The 11,785-nt window shown below is 32.5% G+C and overlaps 1 protein-coding gene across 1 annotated transcript; it reads left to right on the top strand.

Moving 5' to 3' along the window:
* Positions 1-3,874: 3,874 nt before the first annotated feature.
* On the top strand, positions 3,875-9,219 carry LOC143249642 (chromatin accessibility complex protein 1-like). The gene is made up of 3 exons (XM_076499880.1): positions 3,875-4,174; positions 7,328-7,448; positions 8,568-9,219. The coding sequence occupies exons 1-3, from the start codon at positions 4,046-4,048 to the stop codon at positions 8,657-8,659; spliced, it is 342 nt and encodes a 113-aa protein (XP_076355995.1). The 5' UTR covers positions 3,875-4,045; the 3' UTR covers positions 8,660-9,219.
* Positions 9,220-11,785: the final 2,566 nt, after the last annotated feature.

The raw sequence follows: 11,785 nt of genomic DNA, 5'->3' as shown, positions 1-11,785 counted from the left end.
AATTTAGTTGTAGAGTATGTTTAAACCTCGTTGTGTTTTATATGTGGCTATGTATGCTACATACTGTTTGATCTGTGAGATGTTCATTTCATTGAAGGATTTTTATATTGTTTTATTGTAAGTGCCTGCATAGTGTTTTAGAATATCCTTTTCTCCTGAGAAAAAGGGAAATGATCAATGTTAAAGAGATTATTTAAATGTAATATCTTTATCCAAAAGTCTTCTTTTGGTGCATGTATATTTGCATCTGTGTTAAAGAGTCAAACTTTGTTAATTAAATGGTTTATTGCTGTACTGCGTTACATTATTTCAAATATGTTTTAAATATCAATCTTTAAAAGTGTTTTCATATTTCATTGTTTAAATATACTTTTGTATTATTGTAATTCATTATTTAATAAATATGAAACACTTAAGATGTGTAAGTGGTCGAAGAGTTGTTGGGTTATTGCAAATATTGACAAACTTAAATTTAATTATTGGGTAGATCTGGCATGGCACAGTAGATAGGGCACTCGACTCGCAATCTACGATTGGCGAGTTCAAATCCTGTAACCAAACATGCTAACTGCTTTCTACAGTGGGGGGCGATGTAATGTAATGGTCACTTTCATAATTCTTTGTTAAGAAAACCCCACGAGCCAAAGATGAATGATATTGACAATAATTGGTCATCTAGATGCAGATAGCCCTCGAGTAGCTCTGCGCCAAACTCAAAATAAAACAAAAAGCTTGAGGTAAGAAAGACAGGAAATATAATAAAGGTTTCGTCTTTTTGTATTTGATGTGAATCTATTCTCTTTCTTGTTAACCTGAAGATGACGTTAGTTATCACCATTAGATTCCATCTAGGAACATAGGGCCGCAATCGCTTGCAGATTCTTCAACAGGTATTTAAGTGAGTAGCCCACTGCACCGAGTCGTCCCTAATTTAGTGGTGTAAGACTAGAGGGAAGGCAGCTAGTCATCACCACCCACCGCCAACTCTTGGGCTACTTTTGTACCAACGAATAGTGGGATTGACCGTCACATTATAAAGCCCCCACGGCCCTCCCAGGCCATTGAAGATGACGTAAGAAAGTCGAAATGTTGTTCTCTTCTTTATTTTAATAAAAGTTTTAATATCCATGCCAGCCATCTTAAGATACATTTTTTACTTCAAGTGGGTTTCTCGTCATCACGAATCTATTATCTGTTTGAAATATATGCAGGTTTTTACATTAAACATGATTAAGAAAACAATTAAGTTGATCTTATTTCAAATTACTTATGTCATTTTGACATTTTTAAAATAGGTGATACGTGTTAACACCTGTAGAAAGCAATGGGAATTATTTTTGAAATTTGAGGCCGATATGCTTTATTAGTTGTACTGGTAATATCAAGGCCAATCTTGGTGGGAGTTTTCTAATATGGTGTCCTGTTTCCCGATCTTCCGACGTACCACCAGGATCTCCCGATATCAACCTTTTTAATTCAACAAAAATAATACAGTCGCTTAATTTAATTTCATAGAGTACAAACCAGGATAAAGTAAATATTTGCTCATTTTGTGTGGCATAGTTAAACTTTGTTGTGTTATACTGTTTGGTTGTTGCACCACATTCCAATGTATCGCGGGAAGGGCATTTCAATGGTTAGAAGGATTACAATAAAGAACAGGACCAATTTAGAGCATAACACAGTATGTGCCCTTTTAAACTACAAGTTTAATTCAGATTTCTCAGCCAGTAAATATAAGACCAACAACCAGGTATTGAAAGATGCCAAATGTGAAAATTACGAATATAACAAAGAACTCCAATCAAGATGTGTTTTTTTTATTTTTCAATTTTTACAATAGTGTGTACAATAATATTTGAAGATGACTGTGATTTTCTTAGTATATACACCAATTTTAAACGAAAAAGAAAACATCATTTCAGTCTTACAGATATAAATAAGTGTCGGAGTTCCCCAGAATGCATAAAACTGCACATTTTTTCCTACATTTTTGGCGGAACTCTACTCGCTGTTGCAGTGCTTTCATAAAAAAAATCTCCCGATTTGGCACCTTTAAGTGTCGGTAGGTGAAGTAATATCTAATGACCACTGTCACACCAATGTAGGAAAAGACTGATAAATAGCGTATCATAGAAATTGCATCAGGTAAATTCGAGGCTTTCTTTTAAACAAAAACATTTCATTTAATTAGTCTAGTCTAAGTATCAACTGAATCTCATCCTTGTTTTTGACTTGGTAGAGAGCAAGCTTTTAAAATTAAGGTTTGGTTTCTTTTGAATTTCGCGCAAAGCTACAAGAAGGCTATCTGTCCTTAATTTTGCAGTGTAAGACTAGAGGGGAGGCAGCTAGTCATCATCACCGACCGCCAACTCTTGGGCCACTCTTTTACCAACGAATACCAATGCCCCCACGGCTGAAAGGGTATGTGTTTTCTTATGGCAAAGCCACATCGGGCTATCTGCTGAGTCAACCGAGGGGAATCAAACCTTTTATTTTAGCGTTGTAAATCCGTTGACATACCGCAGTACTAGAGGGGAGCACGGCTGAAAGGACGATCATGTTTGGTGTGACGGGGATTCGAATCCGCGACCCTCGGATTACGAGTCGTATACCTTAACCACCTGGACATGCTGGGCCATGGTTTGAATTTTGCGCAAAGCTAAACGAGGGCTATCTGCACCAGCCGTCCTTAATTTAGCAGTATAAGACTAGAGGCTACTCTTTTACCAACGAATAGTAGGAGTAACTGTTACATTGTAACGCTTATACGGCTGAAAGGGCGAGCATGTTTGGTGCGAGGCGGATTACGAGCCGAGTGTCTTAACCACCTGGCCATGCCGGGCTATTTAAAATTAAGGAAATACACGCGCTAATTTTTATTTTATATGTAAAAAAGATTGTTTTTCACTGTTTCAGTATTTTGTGTTCAGTTCGTTTACTCTAGCTATATATATTTCAGCCAATGTAACTTCAGCTCTCTTTATTAATTCTATATGCTGATCAAGTATCCATTTGAGGATAAAGAGGACTTAATTAAGACGACTTAAAAACTATTTCTAGTTCATCTAAAAAAAACCGCTGTACGTTTTTTGTATCATTGTAAGTATCTGACAAAGCTTGGATAATGAATCTTTAAAGCCCGAAAAACCGTTTTCTTTCCAATAACAGACCTGGTATGGGCTTGTGGTTAAAGTATTCGACTCGCGATCTGCGGGTCAGGGGTATAAATTCTCGTCGTGTAAGCGTTATAGTGGATGACGAATTCCACTAAGCCCTCGTAAAAGAGTTGAAAGTTGGTGCTCTTGACTAGCTGCTTTCTTTCTTGTCTATCACTGCTAAATTGGAGACGGCTAACGCAGATAACATTCGACTAGCTTTGCGAGACGTAAAAAATAAATAAAAACAAATAAACTTTCATACTAAATGAGTAAGAAGTTCTTAACAATGAAGATTATTATACACAATTTATTTATGATTGTGTTTTGCCTAAATAGATTCTGTTTTCATATAACATAGGCCCGGCAAAGCCTAGTGGTTAAGGCACTCGACTCTTAATCCGAGGGTCGCGGGTTTGAATTCCTGTTACACCAAACATGATTGCCCTTTCAATGGGAGCGTTATAATGTAACAGTCAATCCCACTATTCATTGGTAAAATAGTAGTCCAAGAGTTGGCGGAAGGTGGTGATGACTAGCTGGCTTCCCTCTAGTCTTACACTGCTAAATTAGGGAGGAGTAGCGCAGATAACCTTCCTAAAACTTTGCGCGAAATTCAAAATAAATTCAAATTCATGTAACACTATTTTTTTTAAGTAGTACGGTAAAAATTGGAGTATAAAATCGATAGATGGCTTTAAAGTTATTTTACTTTTTGTAAAAGCTAGGCGCATGGGAATTCCACAACAGATAATCAGATATTTTTAGTGCTTAAAATTCGTGGATATTTCTTTCTCATCACATACATAAGTAACATAAGTCTTAATCTTTTCCTAAAATTAAACGTTTAAATGACATCGTGTGTTACCAGAGGACGGTAGAAAAAAATGGAGAAAGTGAGCAAACGTTCAAAGCATGTTTCATTTCCTCTTACAAGGATTAAGATGATTATGAGAAGTTCACCGGATGTATTAAACATTAGCCCTGATTCAGTGACTCTTATTTCGAAAGCTTCTGTGAGTAGAAATTATCAGTTTCCTTTGGGCTTTGTTTTGATGATGTGTTGAGATTAAATCCCGAAGTTGTCAATGAAAATTTTTGAAATCGGTAACACATTGTTAAAGTAAAAGGAGCACCCAACCCCATATTTGTGTTAACTAAAACTTCATTTACTAAGTAGTACATAGATTGCGAGGCTGTGATTTAGGTGAATTGTAATTTATTATTATATAAAATTGGTGTAGATTAAGTGTAGTCTACTGTAGTGACAAGTACTTACTGGTAGTAGCTGCAGTTAATAATACTTATAGAAGTACACACAAAATGTAAGTAATCAAGTGCTTCCTCCATATGTTTATACTTTGCAATTATAAGTTTTTATACAGTGTAAACCTAAATAAATTTAAAATTGTAAGAGGCATTCTTGTTTCACACCTAACGAATTTTCTTTAACAGATTTAACATAAATACTATGATAATAAAAGAAAGCTAGGTTAAAAGATTCAAAGTTTGAACATAATTTATAGGTTGACTGATCCACTTTTTATAGGCATGAATGTTACATCACAATAATTTATTGATTTTTGAGTTTAAATCTGGAAAATGTTCATATTAATTGAACATTTTGTACTGTTAATAAGATGTGTGTATGTGTCCTAGGGAATTTTAGTTAACATTTCAGTGTAATTTCATACTACTATTACAATGTACACAGATAGTAACATGTAGATTTACAGAGCTGTTGTTTATCTTTACATGGATGCTTAAATTATTGAAAAAGTAGGATGTTTTGAAAAAAATATATATTTTCAGTTAGCATAAGCTCCAAGACAATGTGATAGAAGTTCATCTAGCCTATTGAGTTTAATCTTCATCCATAAAAAAACTGTTCCTTTTATTTTTGTACAATAGACATATGTAATACCTTGTATTTGAGATGTATAATTTACTACATTTGTTTGTCTACAATACAAATTACAAATAATCACCTTAGTGATATCTAATGGCTTGACAGAAAATTAATATATAAACACCCAAGGTCACTGTTGCACTTTCTGAACAATCATAAAATCACCAATGCAAGTTAAACGTAATCTTTTTAAAAATTGATCTGATAGATATTTTATTAATTAAAATTGATCATCAGGCAGTCCATTCAATAAGTTGATAATTATAACAAAAGTACTTTTGTATAAGAATAACATTATGTATATTATTTAATGTTCTTAAAATATAATTTTTGAAATCCTACTAATGTTTTCATTCAACTTCTGTAATATAATCTTATATGCAATTTGGCTAACTTTTTGAGTGTTACAACATTGTATAAAGTTTTAGTTTTTTTACTTGAAAAGTAAAAAGTAAAAAAAAATTCAAAGAAACACAATTAAATCTTTTGATACTTATATACATATATATAATCTTAAACTTATAAACTGGATATCATTTAATATCTCTCTTCATACCCTTTCATGCAAGCCAATAATGGTTCTGTGGTAAACAGACCAAAAGTGACCACAGTATTCTTTATTTTATTATAATTCTATAGAATAATCTTTACTCATTATATTAGTTTATAGTTTTGACAAAGCTGTTAGGTTTTTCACATTTAATAAACATTTCAATTAAAAAATCAAGTTGTTATAACTAATCAAAACAAATGCTTGTTATGCAAGATAAGTCTAGATATTTATGAATTAAATAAGCATTTGGAGTAGCATCATTACCAACCTTAATTAGTGTATTAGTATCATTAGTAAGCTCAAATAACTTTCTAGCAAAGTAGAATCAAAACTCTTGACATAAATAATGAATGAAAGGACTCAAAATAGATTGTTGAAAAACTAAGTTGTTCGTAACAGATACCTAATTAACACCACCATCTGTTTCATAAATACAAGTCTTGTTTTCTGTAGTTTTTACAAATACATGTATCACAAGATTACAGTCTTTGTGCAGGAGCTTGTACAATATTGATAGAGTGCTTTCATGTTAAAAAAACAAAGGCAATAGACTTTAGTGTCTTGCTTGCAATAACTCAAATTATATATTTAATAGACTTGTAATTTTCTTGCTGCTGCTGTAATCGTTTCTTTTTAATAACAGGAATCGTATAACAATTGTTATAAATTTTCTATTTAGGCTGGTATTATTCTGCCAAGAGCTTGAAATCTTGCAGCTTCAACTGATAGAACAATAGTGGAGTGTCAGAAGTGCTTGAGTCACAGGAAGAGTACATTTAATGAGTTTCAGATATTACAGTTCATGACCTTGAATTGTGAACTACATATAGTTGTTCTGTAATTAAAATGTGTTTGTGATGTGGAAAATTCATACTAATAAAGCAATTACCTAGTTCTTTAGCTGAATTTGATTCAAAGTTAAGGAGGTAGGAGAAGCCAATATACCTGTGATTACCTGGTGGTGAATCAAGCAACTCTATTACATCAAAACACGTGCTAGTTATTAGGATGGTTGTGCATCATGATAGTAGTGTGAGGGTGGAGAGGAGGGATTTATAATGATCAGTAGGGATAGTTATTCGAGGTTAAGTTTGGATGGTAAAGTATTTCACAACACAAGTGTGTGAGCTAGGGATCTTGGATTAAATTCCTAATTGAGACAGGTTATCTTTATCTTTTCTGAATTATTACACTTTGTCCAGTGGATCTGCAAGATTTGTTAAAGCTCTGTTGCTACTGGCATAAATTTTTAAAACATTTTAGGATAAATATAATTTAGCCTATGATTTTTACTGTTTATTAAACATTCTAAAATTTTCAAAATAACTTGTTTCTTTAAGGAACACAAATTCTTGTTCCTAGTTGTGACCAAATTAAAAATGTTTGAAATTTTATCATTTGTTTTCAGGTTAAACACACCAGTAATTAAACTCGTTTTCTGTTGCTGTATGCTAATAGTCCTATTATAAGTCATAATGGTTCAGTGTTACTCATAATATTCCACATATGATGACTTAAAAGAATATTATGTCATAAATAATAGTTGTATATGCTGAATATAAGAAACTTAACCTTGGTTATTTTTCTTCATGGTGTGTAGAAAGTTTATTTGTATTAGTTACTCTAACTTTTGTATCTGAAGTAAAATATCATAGAGCAAAATTACTAAACCTTTGTATGATTTCTTTTATGTTAAAATCTTGACAGGAACTTCTTGTAGAACATATAGCCAAATTAGCCCATCATCAGAGCAAAGATAAAACAAAGGTGGACTATGAAGATGTAGCTGAAGTGGTTGCTTCTCAAGAGTCACTAGATTTCTTACAAGGTAGTGATACTTAGAAGTTAAATTTTATTAATTGTTATTAAAAGGATGAAACTTGTTTGTTTTGAAGTGGACAAACTGAAATGTATACAATGGTTATAGAACTTCTTAATGCATTCTGTGAATAAAAACTTGAATGCTTGGTACAGATATTTACTTGAGTGGTAGATGGAACTATACATTAGTTACTGGAGAATTATCAATGTTTCAATTCTTCTGTTGTCCACCAGCAAATACAGATCAAGGTTTAGGCAAAAAAGAAAGTTTTCTGTGACTAAAAATTCATGAAATGTAATAAATGTAGAATATAGAAAGTTATAAAATTCAAGTGATAATTAACATTTGGCCTGTGATTTTCAGAGGTTTTTAAACATTTTAAAATTTTCAAAGTAACTTGTTATTGATTATTTTAATCAAACTTTGGTACAGAACGTTTGTTTTTTACAACTTCTTAATATATCTAAATTATATATGCTTAAATTGTTGGGCAACAATCACTTGTGTATATGCATTTTAAAATTCAGTACAACCTAGAATATCATTTTTGTATCCGTTATCATAGGATATAGCTGCAGTAAATCAGTAACTGCCCTATAACCCAAATAACTTCCAAATGCTCTAATGTGATACATTATTTATCACTGATAATTATTGGGGAGGGAGGTGTAAGTCATGAAGTGACACCTAAGAAATTTTTTTCATTGTTATTTTATTAACAAACTAGGAGCATGTAACCCATTACTTTATATATATATATATATATTGAGCATATGACCTAAAGGAATGAAATAAAAATTTGCAGCCAAAGTGGTAGTTACACTTACAGCACTGACAATAAATTTATAGTAAGTATCTTCATTCATTAGTTAACCAGGCCACATTTTTTGTTCAACTTGAGGTATGATAGTGTGACTGCATATTTTCTTTTACCTACCAACATGGATTATGGTGCATGATGAATTACAGAATAATGATAAATTTTAAATTCAATGCATATTAGTAAAAATATACTAGTTTTGAAGGCTTTATAAGATGCCTGTGGACAAATTTATCAACTTGAGATTTGTTTTTTTATATAGTATAGATTTTAATTTACTGAATATTGTGTTCATTTGTTTTCAGATATCATTCCCAAAAAAATTAAAGCTAGTGAATACCTGAATATTTTGAAACAAGTACAAGAAGAAGAAAAGAAATTAGAAGTTGATTTATGAGAAACAAAGAGTCATGATGCTTTTATATAATGTTATTGATGCAAAGTAACTTTGTGTTAATATTCTAGTCTAATTGTTATTGTTCAGACATTGATTACAGAACTAAATACAGGACAGTCTTTCTTATTATAATTTCTCAACATACTTTTTGTTTTAACATCTGAATATGCATAAGTTAACATAATGGGTATTATGAATATTTTCTGGCATTTTATTAGGAACAACTGGAAACAAAAGTATTTATTAATGTTAGAAAATATTCCTACTTACAAGACTTTCAAGAACTCATTCTAGTTTCATTTTAGATTTTCTTTATTTGTTTCTTTTTATATCTGTTTAAAACAGTTCATGTTATTTAAAATCCATACTACATTTTTAGAGATTAGGGAAAAGGTGGCTGGTTTAATGATTAAATTAAAATTAGGGTTAAAATTCTTGCTGAACAGTGAATTTAATATCTTGGTGTGTACTGTAAGAAAATGTAAATTTTAAGTATGCAGTTTTGTCTTCTACAGCATTTAAATAGAAAATATCTGAATATTAAAGCTGATTAACAGAAAGGTTATATTTATTTGTGTTTATTAAGTTAGGCAAATCATTAATTTTTGAGTGGCTGTTGCTCCACAAAATGTGAACTTAAATAATTTGGATAAAATAACACATCTAAATAAAACATTTCTCTTGTGCAATGCTTTGTATAGATGCCCTTCATCAAGTAGTGAATATTGTATTGAACTGAAACAAGGTTGAGAAAGAAATGTTGAAGTGTTAGAAATATACAGTTAAAAAACAAAAACAAGAGAAGTTTTAATTATGGCACACTTATAAAAACCACAATCTAAACGAACTTGTAAAATTTGCATGCATTAAAATATATTGGTAGGTAACGAAATTCTATAAGCCAACATAATGATTAGCTTCTTCAGTGCTTAAAAAAATTTCTATTTTTATGTTAAAATTTTGTCTGGCAAAGTGCAGAGGAAAAGGCTTGCTTGTTGTAGTTTAAAATATTGGATGGATAATAACCAGACAATGTCAAGAATATTGTTACCATAACTCTACAAACAAATATACCTTCTTCACAAATGTAAGGTTTTTTCATTGATTAACAAGCTTGAAATTTATCAACTCAACCATCTAAAGCTTGAAAATCAGGAATGTCTAAATGGTATGAAAACTAGAGATTTTTATATTACTTGAACCAGACATTGGAATTGCCCTATGTCTAGCTTGTCAAAAGCAGTGAAACATAAGTTCATATTGTATTTGAAAGTTACATTATTTGTTCAATCTACATTTATCCCCAGTATTTTTCTATTGTGTGAAGAATTCTGACTTGAATAATATCTGAGATAGATTATTCCACTTCAAATGTAATGCTAAATTATTTCAGAGACTGCTTCAAACAGATTTGGACTGATTAATGAAAGCAGTTTAGTTTCCTTCTCAAAGTATTTAATACACATACATGCACTGATAAACTAACAGTCAGATAAATAATTAGATGAAACAGTTTCACTAGTAGACAAGCCAATGTTTTACTCAGAATATTCTGATATCAAAGTCTGATAAGATGTAAACACAACACTTTTCTGGTGTGGAGTTCATAACTGCATGTCACTTTTCATAATTTACGAAACTATCCTAATAAATGTATTGCAAGTTACAGCTTTTACAGTAAGTAAGATTTGTTTTAAAACAGATGTGACATTTTGATCATTTGAAGTACATAATTTTTTTTCATGTTTTAAAAACTTATCTTTCTTACAGTAAAAGCTGTAGTTTGTAAAAACATATATATGTAATCAGTAAATAAATTCAAAACAAAGCTATTTATTCCAGTAATTGTTTGCACAAAAATTATTTTAAAACTGATATTTTGTCATTTTTAAAACTTAATATAATTCATAAACAAAAATGAAAAAAATACAAACTATACTCTTCAACAAAATAAACGCAAAAGGCAAAATATGAGACAAATTGTTAACAAGTTTATTCCAGGTAGTTCTGTATGACATGTGTGAAACTTTGCACATTCACTGCTGAACATCCAAAGTCTGCAAAGGCAAAGTCCATGCTCACTAGGTGAAGTTTAACGTCACTCAGCATCCATAGCGAGTATGTTCCCCGTGAGCATCAATAACTGCTTGGCATCTCCTGCCCATGGAAGCAATGAGATGACGAATCACATCCTGTGGAATGGCTGTGCAGAGCTGCTGCAAGCTGAGGTAGAGTCTGAGGTTGTTGCCGTCACAGACGTCGGTCCAACTCGTCCCAAAGATGTTCAATGGGGTTTAAATCTGGTGATCTGGAGGGCCAGGGAAGAACGTTGATGTTGTGGTGTCTCAAGAAGACAGTAGTGAGTCAGGCTGTGTGAGGATGGGCGTTGTCATGTTGAAAAACGCCGTTGACGCTCACCATGATGGGTTGCACATGGGGCCTAAGAATCTCGAGACGGTTACGCACGGTCTGATCGAAATCCCACGCAACCCTGGTATGGTTGAGGCAGTAGATGTCGCAGTGGTGGTCCTATCCCGAAGGTGACGTAACTGGATGTTGCAATCTTATGCGGGCGTGGTCACACGAGGTCTGCCAGATCGTGGACGGTCTCGAGTTGATCCATGTTGTTGGTGATGATTCCATAGCCTTGTGATGATGCTTGGGTGGACATTCACAGCTCTGGCAACATCTGATCGAGATTTACCTGCTTCCAAGCGACCAATGGCGTTGTTGCGTTGTGCTTCAGTCAGTCTTGGCGTAACTGTATTGCATGTCGGTGGCTTAACACTGAGCTATGGAAACCGAGAACCTGTCACTTTTATAGGGATTTTGCACATGTTGCACTTGCAGAACATGCAGATCTCTCAAACAAATTTATTGGACACATGCATTTTGGCAAAAAATCTGATGTTTTCCTCCGTTTTCAAAGTACACAACTTTTATTGTCATTTTAGTCTGACAATCAGTGCCTTAACACATGTAACATCACATACTCTGAGCTTGTAACGTTATTACATATATTTCTCTTTAAAATAACAAAAATATCCTTTTGCGTTTCTTGTTTTGAAGTGTATATTATCCCTTAAGAATATAATCATCCACATTTTTGTTTTCCTGCATGATTTT

Source organism: Tachypleus tridentatus, chromosome 4 (assembly GCF_004210375.1).
Source record: "Tachypleus tridentatus isolate NWPU-2018 chromosome 4, ASM421037v1, whole genome shotgun sequence".
NCBI classification, from domain to species: Eukaryota; Metazoa; Arthropoda; class Merostomata; order Xiphosura; family Limulidae; genus Tachypleus; species Tachypleus tridentatus.
Note: the sequence above shows the minus strand (reverse complement) of the source record. Positions and strands in the feature narration are given on the sequence as shown.